At 57.1% G+C, this 18,403-nt stretch overlaps 1 protein-coding gene across 1 annotated transcript in view; it reads left to right on the top strand.

Annotated features, from left to right (window-relative positions):
• CDH4 (cadherin 4) overlaps positions 1 to 18,403 on the top strand; it is a 506,523-nt gene that overhangs the window by 386,164 nt on the left and 101,956 nt on the right. Inside the window, exon 4 of the mRNA XM_041732568.1 lies at positions 9,625 to 9,798. Within this exon, the coding sequence (XP_041588502.1) occupies positions 9,625 to 9,798 (174 nt within the window). The remainder of the gene's footprint in view (positions 1 to 9,624; positions 9,799 to 18,403) is intronic.

The following is an 18,403-nucleotide window of genomic DNA, read 5'->3' as shown; positions in this document are numbered from 1 at the left end:
CCGACTGGAGTCTTTCCACGGGGGCGGCTCAGTTTCCGTACCTGGGTCCCCCTGCTTGGCCTGGGTGGGACAGGGCATCAGGAGCGCTCACGCTAACCAGCCGCAAGGCAGAGAGGGGCCGTGCGCCAGCTTGGGGGACGTGACCGGTCACTGCACCTGCCAGGGCCTCACCTGCCCAGGTGTGCGCGGGGACGACACCAGCCCCTCCCTCCCCGATGCCCTGGGTGTGAGTGAGCAACGAAGATGCTCCTCCCACGGGGATACACGAGGGAATAACCACGCCAGGAATGATTTCCATGGGAATTTGCAAACCAGCCTGCCCTTTCTAGAAGAGATCAGGAGTCAGAAATAGGGTAGTGCTGTGGGGGGAAGATGACACCTGCGTCCCTCTGCCCAGGGGCCATGCGCACGTCGGAAAATACGCTCAGCGCCTCTCAGAACCAAACTCATGCAAATGTTTATTTAGAACGGCTCGGCTCGCATGTTCTATTTGCTGAGGAACAGAGATGTTTCTCCGTTGTTTTATTTTGTGTTTGTTAAATACCATTTTACTCTGTCCGTCCTTAGCTGCCATGGAAACCAGCCAGAAGGCTGCAGATAGCAGCCTAGTTAAATATTTTAAATATACATGCTTGCAGGCAAACAAAATGTACCATTTTTCAAATGCATATTGAAAGGGGAGTAGGAGGCAGAGAAATGAACTATCAGGACAGACTTTAGTGCTTCTTTTGTTTTTAAGATTCTGATTATCTTCAGTGAAAATCAGCGCCAGGTTTGACATGGGGGGTGGGGGAGGCGGTGTTTCCTTTACGGAAGCACGTGTCGCCCAAAGCCGTGAGGAAGCAGTGGAAACAGGAGGAGACAGAGGAGAGGCATAAGTGACACTCGTGTTCGGGGAATAAAGCACGACCGACCACCTCGGTCAGGTCACAGTGCACGAGGGCCGTTGCCTCCCGCACGTCCCCCTGACCACAGACCCCTGTGCCGTCAGTGATCTTGGAGCACCAGGCCCTTCGTCGTGTTTTTGCGTCTGAGATGGGCCACTTACTTCCCCAGCTGTTAGGGCCGTTCAGGAACGGGCAGGTGGGACGATGGACACAGGTCAGTGGTCACTGTGCGTGTGTGAATCACAGGTGCCTCCGAGCCCGGGCGGGACCCCGGCAGGGAGGCTAAAGGAACGAGGTACCGGCTGCATTCACTGGCACCTGCTCGGTGTCACGAAGGACGGGGAGCGGGGGAGAAGGGCTGCTTTTTTCGTGGGAGTGGAGAAAACGAAGCTTGTGGCCTCCCGGGGCCCCCAGAACCTTCTGTCCTCCAAGCGCAGATCCCCCCGTGCGGGGAGGCCGGCGTTCAGCCGCGCACTGACCACACAGAGGAGGGTGTGCACCGCCCGGCCTGGAAGGCGGGAGAACAGGCCCAGGGAGGTTAGAGCCCAGCGTCGCCCTCTCCCGCCCCCATCCCTTCCTCATCGTCTGCCCGGCGCCCGCCCGAGGAAGCCGTGTCCGGGCATCGGGGGTCCGCAGGCCTGCAGTGCCGGTCGCGGAGTCGGCCCGCAGGGACGCCGAGGGGACGGGCCTGGGTGCACATGTGAAGCCCACCCGGAGCCCCGTGGTGAAGGAGAAGCCTTGAGCATCAGCAGACACGGTGCCCGCGTGGCATGTCCCACCGGGAACAAAGGGAAGATTTTTCCATAGATTCTTTTATCAACTCAGATGGATTCGGGTCCAGGCCACTTTCTCAAAAGTGGAAGGAATTTGAGAGGCTAAGGAAGGAAGCATCCAGCAGGTCAGCCCCAGACCTGAGGATGGGGGAGGGCCTGTCGGGGCACCAGGCTGTCATCTGTGACCCCATCTTTGGGGGGTCAGGGCGCACCTTAGAAATGCACCCCTTGGGGTCTGGCACGTGGGCATCTTGAGGCAGTTTCCATATTAGTTGCGTCTGCTGAGAGGGCGACTCTGAGCATCCCACCCCATCCCTGCTCCCCGGAGGATAACCGACTCCCTTTACCCACCATGCTTTGCAGAAGCGCCAAGTGTCCCTGGTCTAATGACTGTGCTGGGAGCCCGGTTCGGCTCCCACCCCCCTTCTTGCTCCCGCCCCCTCTGCTCCCGCCCCCTCTGCACCCCCCTCCCTCGGCACCCCCCTCCCTCTGCCCCCCCTCTGCTCCCCCTCTGCTCCCACCCCTGGGTTTCCACGGAACTGCCCCCACCTTGACCTGCGACACTCTTCACTTGGCCTTGCCCAGGCTCTGCCCTTCCTCTCGTGTCCCTTTGCACCTGGGAGGCATTTCTAGAGCAGGTGCTTGACTCCAACCCCCGGGAGCCTGTCCACCATGCGGCTGGACTGGGGCTGGGCCTCCCCCCTCCCTGCTCCACAGCACCTGATACGTTGGGTCAGGAAGGGGTGCAGCGGGACCTGTCGCCTGCATCCCTATCACGAGGAAATAGGGACATAGTCACCCAGGAAGCAGCAGATGCCCACCCCCGACCAAGATGGCAGGAAGGGCCCGAGGGAAGCCACCCGAGCTCCGTGGCCTCCGATTATTTATGCTTCCTATTTACCTTCACCTCTGATGCTTGACGAGTCAGCCCATTTAACAGCCAGTGCTCACACTTGGCTCTTAATAACTCTGTGTCCCTACCAGGTGAACTGTTAGATAATAGAAAATATGATGAATTAGGACTTTTTGCATGTAGATGGGAGGAGGTGCGTATGATTATAGCCTTGCCCTGACACTATTTTTCTCCCCCCCCCCCCCCGCCCCGCCGCTTTTTTCAAAAAAAAAAAAAGGCGATAATTTAAATCCTGCCTCGGGTCAGTTTTGCATTATTCATCTTTCCCTGGTGAATTGATGATGGAGGGAAATGACCCGGCTTCTTCCTCATCTGTGGCGTCCCTGAAGACCTCACCTGGAAGTCACACTCAATTACACTCATAATCAGACACACAGAACAATCCTCTGGTACAGGGAGAGCAAGACCGGGCGGCACAGAGCTGCCGGGAGCCGACGAAAATACTGTGCCGAGCGGGGGCCGCGGGGGCAGCGCCCGCAGATGGCTGTGGGGTGCAGGTTCGGCCGGGCCGGGGCCGGCGGTGGACTCGGCGGCTTCTTTCACAGCTTGCCCGTGAGCCGCGGCCTCGGTCTCGGTCTCGGTGAAACGGAGGACTGTCGTCATCGCCGCGCCGTCGTCCTGTCCTCGGGCCCCTCACCTCCCAACTCTTTCCCTGAAATAACAACCTGCGAGCCGAGTGCGGGGGCTTCCCCACGTTATCCCTGGAAGAGGGGACGCCTGCCCTTGAGCCCGGCCCAGAGAGCCTGCCGGGGGACAGCTGCCAGGGCCAGACGAGAAGTCCGGAAGGACCTTAAGGCCACCCGTCCTGGGCCCCGCAGGCGCCCAGGTGCCACAGACGGTCTGTCTGCAGAGGGACCAGCCGTCAGCCTGGGGAGGCCCCGGATGCCGTTTTGTCTTTGCGAAGTCGACGTCCTTCGATGCGGTGACTCCAGACTCCCACCCGGCAGTGAGATTACCCTCCCCAGTTGTGGGGGGAAGCTGACCCTCGGCCTGGTGCCCCAGCCCACTGCCCACACCCCAGCTGTCCAGGTCGCCCAATGCCCAGAGCTCACCCAGCCCCTTGAGCGGGGAGACCGAGGCCCAGAGACAATTAGAGGCACACCTGAGGTCCTGCTCCTGGCTCTGGGACCCCGGCTCTGGGATCCCCCGCTCTGGGACCCCAGCTCTGTGAACCCGGCTCTGGGACCCCCACTCTGGGATCCCCTCCCTAGGACCACCGGCTCTGGGGACCCCCGCTCCAGGCCCCCGGCCTCACGAGGTCCCCTGGCTATTCGCTGTCCCAGAGCACCGACGGCAGAGTGACTCCGGCCCGGAGCGCCGCGGAGGGAGAGGCAGCTGAAACGAGAAACACTTTGCAAATAAAAGCTGCTGAAGAAACAGATCTAGGACTTCGCAAGTGAGAGTGGCCCGTGTGGTCTGCACCGGGGGCCGCTCCACACCCTCATCTGCCCCTTTGGGGAAGTGCCCCCTGTCAGTGCACTGGGCGGTGCGGGCTGCGTCTGGGGCACCTGGACACCCAGGTGTGTCCAGATAGGACCGGCTCATGGGCAGCCCTGACCCAGGGCACGACGGGTGTGTGGAGTGGACGAGAGGGGTGGGGTGGGGTGGGGTGGGGGCAGGTGTCCTGTGTGGCCCGAGACACCTGAGCCCAAGGTAGTGGGGGGACTGGTGGGGACCCCTCCCACCCCATTGCTCCCTAGTCCAGGGCAGCGAGCCCATCCCTCCTGCAGCCCGAGGTAGTGCCCTGCCCTTCTTGGGGGGAGGCCACCATGGCCGGGGGGATGCCCGGTGCAGCCACCAGGGTGGAATCCCCTCCGCCTGCCCATGGCCGGAGGAGGGCCATTGCAGGGGACAGCTAACCCTGCCTCCAGCATCCAGGAGGGAGCCCACATCTCCTCCCAGGGGCGCCTCCCCTCCCCCACCCCTGGCTTAGCCCCTCCCCCACCAGCCAGGCAAATTCCTTCCTCCTTGTGCCTCAGTTCCCTCACCTGAGCTGTAAGGCTGTAGGACACCCCGAAGCCCACCGTCCCTCTGCACACCTGGGGCTCATTCTAGGCCAGGCCACCACCCCCCTGGTGTCCCGGCAAAAGCCCCCGACCCCTCCCCTCTGCGCCCCTGGGAGTCCAGCCTGCAGGACCCCCTCCAGCGTGACTCTTCTCGAGCTTCTCCCCACTGTGAACCGGAAATGGGGCTGAAACTCCCGACCATCTGCCCAGTGCCCCAACATCACCCCCACTACCTCCCCATAAGGGTCTCCTCCATCCACACAGAGGAGCCACAGCTTGGGGTGCAAGGGGCAAAACGAGTCTCACCAGGCCAGTAAAGAGCAGCCTGTGTCAGACCAGCTCTGCCCACTGGGGAGCCTGGGATGCTCCCCCTCTTCTTCTAGGCCCCAAACATCCCTTTAGTTTAATACGGGTTCTGGAGGCACCCATGCTGTCCTGCTCCCACGTCACCTCTTCCTGGCCACTCCTTCCCAGCCTCGTCCCCCCACCCGACCCCGACAAGCTCCTCTTCACCCCTCAGTACCCTGCCCAGGTGTAAATACCCCGTGAAGCGTGTCGCCCGCCCCAGACGGATTGAATGGCATGTAACTGGCTGCTGGTTTGAACCCTGCCTGGTCCTGGCTCGGTGCTGGTCGCTGCCCCACGGAACAGCGGCTGTCCTGAGGAGTAAAGCAGAGGATACCCCGGCCGCTGGCTTCCCTGTGCCCCCGTCTTCACTGCCCTCGGGCTCCTGGCCGGCCACTCCACACGAGCACTTTTGAGGGCAGAGCCTAAGGGTCCCTTGATTTCTGGTGCTCAGGAAATGTGTGCAACCCCGCATTTAAGTCTGCCCACTGCGTGCCCTGCACCGAGTGGGCGGCCTGACGGATGCCTCAGCCCCCAGGGCAGGACGGGAGGTGCCCTCCCTGGGCAGGGATGAGGGACCTAGAGGTCCTCACATCTGGTGCCCGAGCTGACCCATCCCGGGACCTGAGGGCACAGGCCGCGCTCTGGGAGGCTTGTTCCAGCTGCCGTGTGCCCAGGGCTTCCCAGGGGACATGCGTGGGCCTGGGAGTCCAGTGGGGAGGCTGGTGGAAGATGGGAAACAGGACCTGAGCCCTGGCAGGCCGTAAGGGCACCGACGAGGAGTGCATCCAGCAGCAAGCAGGCGGGGATTAGGAGCAGGGCACAGCCGGGGTGGCAGCCCGGCCTCCGTGTGGACGGCATGGCCAGTCCTTGACCCCAAAGCACAGGACGAGGGGTGGTTATGGGTGCAGAGCCCGGATCTGGCCGTGCTCAGGTTGGGGGCTCCGTGCAGCATCCTCGTGTCCACAGCTCCAGGAGGGTGACCTCTTAACCACATCTTCCCGGATGTCCAGGAAGAGGATGGCGGGACCAGGTGCCCGCCTCAGGGCTCCCTGCCCTGTAGTTCTGCAGCTGTGAGCTCGCTTGGCCCCAAAGGCCAGTCCAGCAGCCAGGAGCCCCCCGACTCCCACCAAGAATGAGGCCTCTGGCCTGGATGAAGCCGTCTAGGGTGAGCCAGTGATGGGCTTTGGCTAGCCCGTCACGGTGCCGGGCTTTTGGTTTTGAGAAAAGTGTGGCATGTTATGACCATGCACAGAGATGTGCAAACACTACACTGCTGCACACATGCATGTGTGTGCACACCTGTACTTCCCTGTGCACACACGTAAGTGTTAGCAACGGGGCACAGAGGTCAGGTTCGTATCATTAGTCAACACTCAGCCGCCCTCAACTCCGCAACACAGATTCGGGGACGCCTGGGGAATTCAGCAGGTGTCGTCCCTCAGGAAGTCCGGAGCACCTGCAAGTAACGCACGCGGGGTTCAGAACTCGTGTAATCGCGCAGCCGCGTCGGGCGCCGCGCAGAGTGGGCCTGGCGCTGCTGCGTGTCCAGAACGACGTGCTCGCTCCATCGCCGTAACCGATGACCCGCACGGACGTTTCTCCCCCAGAGAAGCGGGTGCCTCTTGCAGGCCGAGGCTGCACGGCTCTGGCACTGATTTTCACCAGATTTTGTTATTACATGTGTCTCACAGCTTTAAAATAGTGGCAAATATGTGCAATTTATTTAAGCAACACTAGGGAAATTAACGCCGCGCAGGCTCATCCGAAGCAAATGAAGATAAAGCAAAAAACAAAAATGGCTTAATGAGAACTCTTTAGGGTCCTGAGCCTGGAATGCTGGGAGCGCAGGTGAGCGTCTGCTGGCGCCGGAGCATTACCGGGTCAGGGTCGGGGGCAGACCTGTGTGTCCGCACCCCCTCTGGCGGGGGGCGTCGGGGAAGCCACAGGTGACCAGCACCCCCTCCCTGAGGCTGTGCTTGTGGCGGGGGCTCCTGGCGTCTCGTGCAAGGTCCCCAAGTCTGGCTGGCTGCCCTCAGGCACACACTACCCCAGCCCTTCTCCTGGGCCAGGTACCTGGGGACAGGTGAACTACCTACCTGTGGGTGGGGAGCCCCGGCCCGGGATAGCGGCCCACATCCGTCACCTGGAGGCTCCCTCACCCAGCCTGCAGGCCGCACTCTCACCTCCGGACGAGAATGCTCATTGTGCCCAGCCCTCCCCACACCTAACTTGAGGACAGGTAAGGGGGGTGTGACGTCACAGGCAAAGACCCAGCAGTGAGGGGTGGCGCTCAGCCAGGTGCTCCGGCCCCGAGGTCTGACTCCCTGCGTTCAGATCCCTGCCTCTGCCCCCGGAGCTGCGTAACCTTCGGAAGCCGCTCTGCCTCCTGAGGACGCTCCCTAGGGAATCAGCGAGAGGGGTGTAGGCGGAGGCCGTGTGGAGCGCCCAGTGCCCCGGGGCGGGGAAGGCGGTCATCCCCTCGCTGGCAGTGGGGGGACAGCGTGCGGCCAGGACTGTCCTGAATGCAGTTCCGTGAAGCCCGTCGAGGAACCTAGAGATGTGACCCCATAGCTGTGTCACCATTAGACCCTGAGGAGGAGCCCCGGCAGCTGCAGCCTGACTTGAACAGGAGTGGGTGTCGTGTCCCCTTCCGTAGACGTCAGGGCCATGGGCTGGCTCCCCTCGCGTGGCTGCTTTGTGACGCAGGCTGGGGCGGCCTGGGAGAGGCGTTGGGGTTTAGATGCCACAGATGCCTTTTATTGCAGAGGCTTGAGGCCGCGTCAGCTGGGACCCTGGTGCAGAAAGTCCCCGTGGGGGTCCCTCCTTCTAGGAGCTTGTCTGGGTGGGTTTTCCCATTGATTCGGGCACTGGGGAGCATCAACTAGGCAGTTTTGTCTGTATTTAACGTGCTTCTATTCAGCTTTTTTGCCAGAAGGAGTGGGCAAGGTTCTGTGCCCACGGAGGGCAATAGTAAGCCCACCTGGGGCCATGCTGGAGGGACCCCGAGCTCAGGCCAAGGAGGGAGCCGCTGCGGTTGGTGTGGAGTAGACTGTGGCCAGGTGCCGTGGGCTGTCCCCATCCAGGCCTCTTATTGTCGTGTGAGCCCTGATGGGCTGCGTGTCCGCGAGGTCAGTGCAGGTGCCATAGTGTCCCTGGGATCCATGCAGGTGCCTTGCGTGGCCATGGAAGTCTGCTGGTTCCCTTAATTATAGAAAGTCATATACGTTGTAACATTCAGAAACACAGAATGGTAAAAGGAGTAAAGTAAAATAAAACAGCATAAAGCTCACTGGTGATCAGAGAAAACCAGCGTTGACATTTTCATGTATTTCCTTTCAATCTTTCTTCTGTCCTTACAAACGGGGGTGGGGGGGGGGGGGGCGGGGAATATGGCTATGTGGACACTTTGGTGCCATTCTCCACTTACCATTATTTTAGGGGCATTTCTCCAGGTCCTGGTCTTCCGTGACTGTACTATCCCATGATATGAACACACATAATGCATTTAGCTCATATTTACTGCTGTCAGGTCTCCAGAGGTTTTTTTCTGATGTTTTTATTATTTTATATGTGCATCATATTATTATAGAAACGCCTGTAATGACCATGTGTATAGGAAGAGCTTCCCTTACATAAAGTTTCTGTGGGACAGCTGTGGAGCTATTGGGTCCAAAGCCAGGACTTTTTTTAAAAAAAATTTTTTTCAGTTGACAGCAAAGACAATTTTTGAGGCTCTGGATGGTCACTGTCACACGCAGCTGGCCGAGGGCTGTGGTCAGCACCCAGAAGTGGTGAGTGCCATCACCGTCCAGTCCCAGCAGCTGCCCGATAGGCAGGGGCTCTCATCAGTTTAATTGCCATCGCAACCCTGTGAATTCAGGGCTATTATTACCAGCCCCGTTTTATACCAGAAGCAGCTGGATTTCAGAGAGATGAAGCCACTTGCCCGGAGTCAGTGAACCTTCGGATGCACATAAATACAAGACACCGGGTCTGCTCAACCCCAGGCCCCCACATCCTCTACCATCACTTCTGCTTGGCTACCCCGACACACTCCACCGTCCCGAGGATCCATTTGTTTAGTCCTGTCGGTTTGATAGCTGAAGAGGATTTATTACTTCAATTTGCATTATTTGATTACAGGAAGATGTGTACATTTTTAATAAACCTACTGAGTTTTATTTTTCTGTTGATTTCTATTCATGGCCTTTTCCTGTTATCAAAAAGATCTCAAAAAAAAAAAAGATCTCGTGTTTCTATTGATTTGTAAGAACTCTTTGTATAGTGAGGCTGTTAACCCTTTGGCAGATTGGTTGTAAATCATGTTTGCCAAAGTCGTCAACTGTCTTTAGTCTATGTTTTCATACACAAGAGTCTTAAATTAAAATGTGTTTTCCTTTGTGATCTTTTTACCCCATCCTTCAGGGATTTAAAAGCTGTAGTTCACTCTGCGACGTATTCTTCTGTTTTTACGGTTTCTTTCCCTCGCCGTGTAATTACGTAATCCACTTTGTTACATGGGTGTCTTGCTTGATTGTTTTTTTCCTCCAAGCACTTAGCCACTTCCCCAGGCATCATCCAGTCTTTCTCTGTTGATGGAGGACAGAACAGATTCTCTGAACAGATGCCTTTTCCTCTGTGCAGAACTTAACCAGACTTCTTTGGCTCTTCTCTCCCCCCTCCGGCTAATACCACAGAAAGGAAAGCAGAATGGTGCTCTGGACGCCTCGCAGCCCCCCAACGACATGCTGTTGCCGTGGCCCCAGCACCAGAACACCAACGGGCTGAGGAGACAGAAACGGGACTGGGTCATCCCACCCATCAACGTGCCAGAGAACTCCCGTGGGCCCTTCCCACAGCAGCTCGTGCGGGTAAGTGGAGCCCCCTCCTGCCGGCTGGGGAGGGTCTGGGGTCTGGCTCAGCGCCCCTCTCCTCCCTCTCCTCGGGGATCTGGCAAGTCGGTGGCGGGCTTGTCGGGAAGCAGGAGCAAGGGACACTCTGCACTTGGCGCCTGAACCTATTCAGTCACGAGGTGGCACAAAACAGAGAAAGATCAGGAGGGCCGTCGCGTCCTCGGGAAGGCGGTCCTGCTGGACGTGGGTCATCTGGCCCCTGCCGATGGAAGGGGGCAGGGCGGCGACTTGGGGCCTTTGAGCTCTGACACCTTTCTGTGCTCATGCTCTTTTCCAACGACGACTGAGACGGTGGGTCTGTGATGGTGGCCGTGATACTGGTGAGAAGCCAGAAGCCTTGGGATGAGGCTGTGACCCCAAATCCAGCACGTTGGCGTTGGCGTCCGGCCGGCGGGCTCCTCCCGTGCACCTGTTCCCAGCCCCCACCACGAGGGTGCTATCCCAGGGAGAAGGGGAGGATTGGCTTTACAGATCTGTATTTCAAAAATCCAGACCATCAACTAGCATTTCCTTCTTCCCTTTGAAGAAAATTGCAACCCAATCTGGGCAATAATTTGATAAAATGATGGTGAGGATCCCATCCGGTAATCTCCCGTGCATCGTGGACGCCTCGCCCCCCTCGGTGGAAGTGAGGGTCGCTGGGGCAGCGTGAAGGCCTTGCTTTCCTTCCTCGCTGATTAGCCTGTTTTGTTCCCCACTCGGCTCCACGGGAAGCTGGGGTGTGATTCAAAATGCAGAGATGGGGCGGCAGCTGGGGGGCTGGGGGGGTGCTCAGTGGGTTGAGCATCTGCCTTCAGCTCAGGTCCTGATCTCGAGGTCCTGGGTCGAGCCCCACCTCAGGCTCCCTGCTCAGCGGGGAACCTGCTTCTCCTCCCTCGGCTGGCAGCTCCCCGTGCTCCAGCTGTCGTGCGCGCTCGCTCATTCTCAAATAAATAAAGTCTTTAAAAAATAAAATGCAAAGACGGAGCAGAACAAAGCAGTGGTGTCCGTGTCAGACGCCCCACCAGCACTCACCACACCCACGGTGACGGCCACAAACCTGCCACTGCGGGCACTGCCTGTGACTAGGTGAAGGGCCACAGGAAGCCCCTGTGGGTCGCCCTCCCCAAGCCCCAGGGAGCCCTGAAAACCTTTGGAATTTCCCCAGAGTGGAAAGCTGGAGCTGTCCTGTGTTATGTTAATGAAGTGGCTTTTGGAAAGTCCCCTGAGGAGGGGGACTGGCTGCCTGTTGCCTGGGGAACCAGTCCCAGGATTAGGGGCTTGCAGCCCCGCCCCCCAACACTGGGTGGAGATTGAGTCCGACCCCAGTGGCCGACGGCCAGCAATCTGATCAATGGAGCCTGCCTGTCTCTGTGGGGAAGCTTCCAGGAGGCCGAGGTTTGGGGAGCTTCAGGCTTGGGGCGCTGGAGGGGGCGCGGGAGCTCAGCGCCCTTCCCACTCCTCGTCCTGCGGTTGCGTCGTGTGTTCTTTGTAACAAACTGAGAATCTGTGGAGTAAACGTGTCCTGCGTCCTGTGGCTGCTCCAGCGGATGAGCGGAGTTCTAAGGAGGGTCCTGGGAACCTCGGACTTGCAGCCCGACGGTGGGAAGCACAGGCGGCAGCTGGACCTTGGGTGGGCGCCTGAGTGGCAGCTGCCTTGTGGGTCTGAGTCCTTCCCTGGAGGGACGGGGTCTCCCGCAGCTGGTGTCCGAATATAGTGCGACCGTAGGCTCCCGGCAGGTGTCCCAGAATTGCTTGCTAGGGGAACCCCTCTGCTCTGGTGTCAGAAACCATCGGCTGCCGTAGTCCCATGGGAGCATAAGAGAGTATCAGACTCGCCAGAGGGAGGCCGGCCCTCTGACCTCATTGCCCCTGAGAGGGGCAGCTCCCCAGGGTACCCCCTGCCTGGCCTGACTGCTTAGAGGTTCTCTGTGAGGTGGACACAGACTGGAGCAAAGCACTCAAGGCGTGAACCCTGACCTCGGAGTAGATCCCCAGGAATCCCGTGTTGGGGGCCCGCCCGCCAGCCCCACGCCACCGACAGGATGAGGGTTCTGTGGCCCCCCCTGTGCGCACCCACCGCCCTGGAGGCGCTCCCCTATCTGAACGGCACTTGTCATTTGCCTGACGTGTCTCGCTAGTGATTCACTGTTAATATAGATAAATGTATTTTAAGAGGAGGCTTGTACTAGCTCACGGTGGCTGCCTACAATAGAGGCCGCTGGCAGAGGAGCTAAGGCCCAGAAAGCAGTGCTGCTGCCTGGCTGCGTGATTGTCCACACCCAGAGCCTGAGGGCTGCCGGGGACCTGTTACAGGGGAAGCGAGGACAAAGTGTCAGAGTGTCCCAAAGACGCCCTGGGACCAGAGGCTCCCTCTTGAATGTCATTAGGATCAAAAGCAAATTGGAAAGGGAGCGAGTTTTTCATTGTGTGAGTCCGTCTTATTCAAAAGTTCGTGCTTGTACTAGTCAAAAATCAGCTTTGGTAGAAAATTGTTGCTCTAGCTCGGGAAGGGGTTGGCTTTTTCTGTAAAGGGCCAGACAGTCAGTATTTTAGACTCTGCAGCCGACCGGCCCCCGTGGCAAATCCTCAACTCCTTGTACTGCGAACGCTGCTGCTAGCAATCCATAAACTACTGCTGTGTCCGTGTCCCAATAAAACTTTATTTGCAAAAACGGGCAGTGGGCCACATGTAGCCCGTGGGCCCTAGCGTGACAGGTGCAGATCCAGCGCATTTCCCAACCTCGGGAGGGTCTGCCCCAGTCAGCCTCGCCGGCACTTGGCAGGAGCGTTGAAGTGAGTGTGCGAGCTTGAAAGGAATACCCGAGGGTTCTCCCGTGCACACACACTGCCGGGGACACACGGGACCTCGGGCGGGCACCCTCGCACCACTAGAATATTCTGCTGTCCTGGCTTTCAGACTTTCTTAGCTTAGCGATCCTAGTACAGACGCAGGAAACTTTCCCCATCCGTGTCCATCCGCACACGGGCCCGTAAAGTGCCAGGAGGGGACGTCGTGGTGGCGTAGCCCCCGACCCTCGAGGACTCTGAGTCCATCTCCTTCCTGCCGATGATGGAGCAGAGGACGCTTCTGTACCTTCTGCCCGAGGGACCTGCTGTGGTCTCAGGGCTGATGGGTGGGAGCTGGAGGCGAGGCCGACCAAACGCAGAGGCTCCCCGACCAGCCCCGGGGATGTGTCACGGGGGCGTCTGCGTGCTCTCGTGGGGGCCGTGCTGCGTTTCCAGCTGAACGGCTGCGAAGCAGGAAAATCTGTCCCCTCCCTTGGCGACCCTGGCTACAGAAAGCAGCAGAAGGCGGGTCTGGAGGCCCCGCCAATACGGGTCCCGAAGACCCCCTTGCCGCTGATGTGGGTAGCCGGGACCCCCGGGGATCGGGAACCTCGGCCGTCGGGTGAGAAAGTGGCAGGACCAGCAGCAGCCCAGCCTGGCAGCGGCGCGGCCCTCGGGTTTCCCGCTCTGCCCCGAGGCTGCAGAGGCTGCGTCGGGAGCACATCCGCCCTCCCTCCACTCCTCAGTCCGCTGGCGTGTCCAGCCTGCCCTGCGGGGACACCCCTCCTTGCCGCGAGCAGGGTGCGTGGGCCCGGTTGGCCGGCTGCTGTGAACAACGGCCGGGAACCTCACACCCGGCCATGACAGAGGCTGCAGCCGGCTCCCGTGAAGGTCATTTGTAGGAGGGAGGGCTCCGTACGTGGCGGTCGCTCAGGGTCCTGGCATGAGGGCTGCAGGACTGGCTAGGCTGGACGGGGCGGCCGTGGCCGTGCCTGGTGCAGAGGGATGCCGGGCAGCGCGGTCCAGCTCTGCCAGGAGGGGAGAGGGGGTGTGTGCGGACAGGGGCTGGTCTCTGCCCCAGCAGGTTCCCCGAGATGAGAACAGGCGTGTCCCTTCGTCTCCAATGGCCCAGGGGCGCCAGGGCCTGGGGTGGCCGTGCGGGGGCAGGTAGCCCTGATCGCCGGCCGCCCCCAAGCCTGGCCTTCCTCCACCCGCTGCCCAGCTTCGCTTCCCGCGCAGCACTTAGTACCTCTGACTCGGTGCTTATGACTCGTGCATCTGAGAACAGGCCTCCTGTCTCTAGTGCCGTAAACCGTAGGCACTACGTTTGTTGAATGAGAGATTGAGGCGAGCCCCAGGCAGGTGCTGCCTGGGTGCCCGACAGCTCGCACGCCCAAGTGGCCCGGGCCGCTGAGCCCCGCTTGCTTGGCTCTCAGAGTTTCTCCGATGGGAGATGGAGCGTGTTCCGGGAGCCTCCCCCTCCACTTCCCCCCAACGCGGGGCTTCCGAGCCGAGCCGGATGCTTAGGGGGAGATGTATCTTCAGATTTGTCTTTTCCAAACAGACTCCCACTGACCGCGTAAGGACTCAGCACAGAAACACAGATGCACATGCGTGTGCACACGGGCACACGCCATCCCACTTCATAGGCACGCACATGCACCCACCGTTCTCCTGGGTTTCGGGGGGCTTTTCTGCTGAGCATCTGTCTGCAGGATGTTCCTGCCACTGCGGGGGGGGGGGGGGGGCTCTTCTGGAAGGAGCCCGACCGGCAGCGAATGTGAATATAACTTGATGGGGATGGGGAGCTGAGTGGGGAGCACTTAGAGGTTCAGCTGGGATCAGCTGCAATTCTGTGCTCATTAAAGCATTTCATTCTGATAAAATATGTTAAATGAAAAAAATGGGCGGGAGAGAACATTCTTCCCAAAAAGCCTCCGTTAATTACAGGCTTTTTCCTTGGAAGGAATATCACGTTCCTCCGTAGGCATCGGTGAGTTCCGCGGTGCGGGGAGAACGGGCCGCCGCCTCGGGTGGAGCACCCCGAACAAAGGCTGCCGTGTGGCTGGGCTGCGGGAGCCCCGTGTGTCCGCGGCGCGGCAGGGAAGCTCTCCCACGGGTGTGCCCAGCGGAGTCAGGCCACAGCCTAAGTTACGTGGGGAGCACGGAGATGCAGCCACTCGCAGAGGCAGCCCTCAGAAGCTCCAGGTGGTGCCTCCTTCCAAACAGAGGGGCCGATCCCCCGGGAAGCTGGAAGGAGGCCCTTTGTCATGGGAGGTGGCAGGGCAGGACCCCCCCCTGCTCCTGAATCAGCTCTGGGCTCTGGTGTGGGGGCATCCGAGGGTGCCAAGCACCGTGCCAGCGCCGGAGGTTCAGAGTGGGGAGGACGGGCAACCTTCTACAGCCTCGGGGCCTCCAGGCAGCCGGCCTGCTGCTTGTCATTCAGAATTTGGTCCCTTCGCTACCGAAGTCAGGATTCCTTCACGTGTACATTAGTGGAAGGTTTTGAAAAAGCCACTTGCTTTTTCTAGCACGTGTGTTAGGTTTGACTTCCGGCAAGATTCAGAGTGAGGATAAAATCAAACTTTTAAAAAGGTCTAATAAAAATTCAGAATTTGTTAACTCGAGAGGTTGTCCAGGGCAACTGTAGGAATCGGCTCAAGATGATGAGGAAGAGTGTCGTGCCACTGGGAGACAAGCCCTTTAATTTTGGAAGTTGGTATTTTAACAGACAGGAACTCATGCAAACCTGTCCTCAGAGCGAGGCCTGGAAAAGGAGCTCTGAATGTCAGGCTCTGGAAGGAGATGGTTACATAATCGCTTCGCATCAAGGGTGGCCACGTGGCCCAGATGAGCAGGAGGCCGTTTCTAGAGGAGGGAGCTCACGAGAGCACAGCTGCAGGGGGCTCGGGAGGACCGCGAAAATCAGCTTCTCACCTCACAAGGCCAAGTGAGCTCAAAATGACTGAAATCAGAGCCTTTTTCACATTTCCTTGATAAGTTTGGCTCCCATTTTGTGCACATGTGCTACGTCGCATCCTATCCAGCCACAAATATTTGCCGACCTTCTGTGTGGACACGGAGGGGTGGGGTCTTTGGGGCACGGGCTCCGGAGCTCGGCGAGCAATGAGATGTGTCCCAGGTCAGGGTCGGCACAGTGACATGTGTGACGGTGAGTCATCCTGTATCTGGCCCAGGGTAGACTCTCCACAGATATCAATCAGGTGTTTGAATACGTTTGATGGACCCAGCTGAGTTGGAGCTCACTGTTATCCTATGGAATGTTTGCTGGGTGACCTCGTGGTACGAGCATCCTAGCGTCCACCTAGGAACCTGGTCTCTGGCTCTCTGAAGGCATCCACTCGTGTGAATGACCAAGCAGACCTCATTCACCATCTCGGGGAAGCCAGGTGACCTTTTGAAGTGTAATATTCGTGTTTTTCCCCTTCTTTGTTTCCTCGCCATCTCCAGGGCAGGGTCTCACTCCTTAGCACGTCACAGAGGCCCTCGGGATCTGACGTTGCCCCTTGGCACAGCAAACTCCAGCCATGCTGGGCTGCTGCAGCTGCTGGCTGATCACACCCTCGGGTGCCTGGAGTCCTGCGTACTAGTTCTTCCCTCAGCCTGGACTGTTATCTCACAGCCCCAGCCTGGCCACTCCCCACCTCCTCTGAAAAGGCCCCCGCCTCTCCGAAGCGGTGGAGGCCCTCCCGTGGGGAGCGTGGCACCCTGTTGCCTGCCACTGTGACAGAGTTTTTGATACTGTTTTGTCAGTGATTATTGATCTGTCTTCCCCAGAAAATATAAAGGTCCTTGAGAGACAGTCCACCTGTCAAGCAAAACAACACCAGGGATAAAGTGGTGCCATTAAGTATTTATCAAATGAACGAATGACACGGCACTTGTGACATATCTGCTGGTCAGCCTTTCATGATTATTTCGAAGATTGTTAAGTCAATTACATAATACTTGAAAGTAATTACATTGTAAGTTCTATTTCTGATAAATAGAGTCATTTCTATCAGACTGCCATTTCTGAAATAACAATTATAAACAATGCAGGAAAATTTCTTGAACTATTTGAAGCTGCTGGAGAGTGGCCAGTAGTAGACAGGAACTGCTGTGGACTCAACCCTTGAGAGAAGGAACAGCACTGGATGCAGTGTGTTTATATGGCTTTCCCTGTGAGAACACTCATCCTGCCATCAGCAGGTAGCCAGATCTCATGCAGAAAACCACAGTCTCACTCGTTAAAGGACTTGGAAGACAGATTTTAGAACCGACAAAGCGGCAGAATGTGAGGGAATAAATCCTATAAAATACGGAGCCCCAGGTGGAGACTTCCACATCTGCTTCCAGCCTCTGCCCAGTCAGGGAGCTACGCATATACAAGGGAGACTCCAGAGAACCCAGTGAAAAGCAACTACGAGAAGATTGAAAGAACTGAGCAGACCTTTCAGCTGCTGCCTACTGCAAGGGAAACAGATTTAGATTTGGGTGTAGCCAACTTAACTCCCTGCCTTAACAAAAATCCACACCCTTCAGGGAAAGATAACAGAACCTGTGCCTGCAATATAGCATTCACAATGATCGAAACACAACAAAAATTACTAGACATGCCCCCAGGAAAAAAGGAAAGAAAACAAAATGTGAGCCACAACTAAGAGGGACAAACCACCCACAGAACCTAACTCTGAGATTAGCTTAGATGGCAAAATTACCAGCAAGACCTTTGAAATATCCCTTTTAAATATGTTCAAGGACTCAAAGGAAAACATGGTCAGAAATAATGAATACACGTGGAATCACAGTCAACAAGGGAAGCTAGTAATATGACCAATTGGAAGAGGTAAAACTGAAATGTACAGCATCTCTAATAAAGAACTCCCTAGGCGGGCTTCCAAGTCGATTGCAGAAGGTGGAAGAGTCACCGCACTTAGAGATATGCTGGTATAAATCGTCTAACTGAAGAATGGCAGAGGAGAACTGAAACACGAAATTTCAGCTGGATGAGAGAAACAAGCTTACAGACCCAAGAAATTTATTGAGCCACAAGTGGGACAAATACAAAGAAAGCCAAACCTTGATTATCATCAAAATGATGAAATTCAAAAAAATAGAGAGAAATCTTGAACGCAGAGGAAAAGATACAGTACATCACGGGACAACATTGACGAGGGCCAGCTTCTCTTTAGGAGGCCCCGGGCAATGGAATGTCATTTTCAAATTGCTGAATGGGGAAAAAGAAAAAAAAAAAGCTATCAATTCAGAATTCTATATCCAGAAAAAATGTCCTTCAAAATTGAAGGTGAAATAAAGACCTTTCTAAGCAAACTGAGGGAAACCATTGCCAGCAGACCCACAAGAAGTGATAAAGGATGTTCTTTAGACTGAAAAGAAAGGATTCCGGTTGGAAGTTTAGATCTACAGAAAGGGATGAAGAGCACAAGAAAAGATGAATTTGAGGATTAATGTAAAAGATTATATTTTCTCTTAACTTACTGAAAAGATAGCTTACTATTTAAAGCAAAGATAAAATGCTGTATTGCAGGGTTTATCATTCATAAGGTCTAAAGAGATCATGGAGATGCCACCTCCACATGGTCCGCTGCTCTAATGGTCACTGGAATGGAAAGAACCACTCCAGGACCGATTGAAGACGTTCTGAGTGTCCTCAGCTCATCCCCAATGGAAACACACCTCCTTAGGGGAAAAGTTCTTAATTATAGGGTAACATTTTCATAGAAACTACAGGATTTCCTCCCCAGTGAGTCCGGGTGGCACGGCTACTTGC

This window comes from Vulpes lagopus, chromosome 18 (assembly GCF_018345385.1).
Source record: "Vulpes lagopus strain Blue_001 chromosome 18, ASM1834538v1, whole genome shotgun sequence".
Taxonomy (NCBI): domain Eukaryota; kingdom Metazoa; phylum Chordata; class Mammalia; order Carnivora; family Canidae; genus Vulpes; species Vulpes lagopus.
This window is presented reverse-complemented; position numbering and strand designations above follow the sequence as displayed.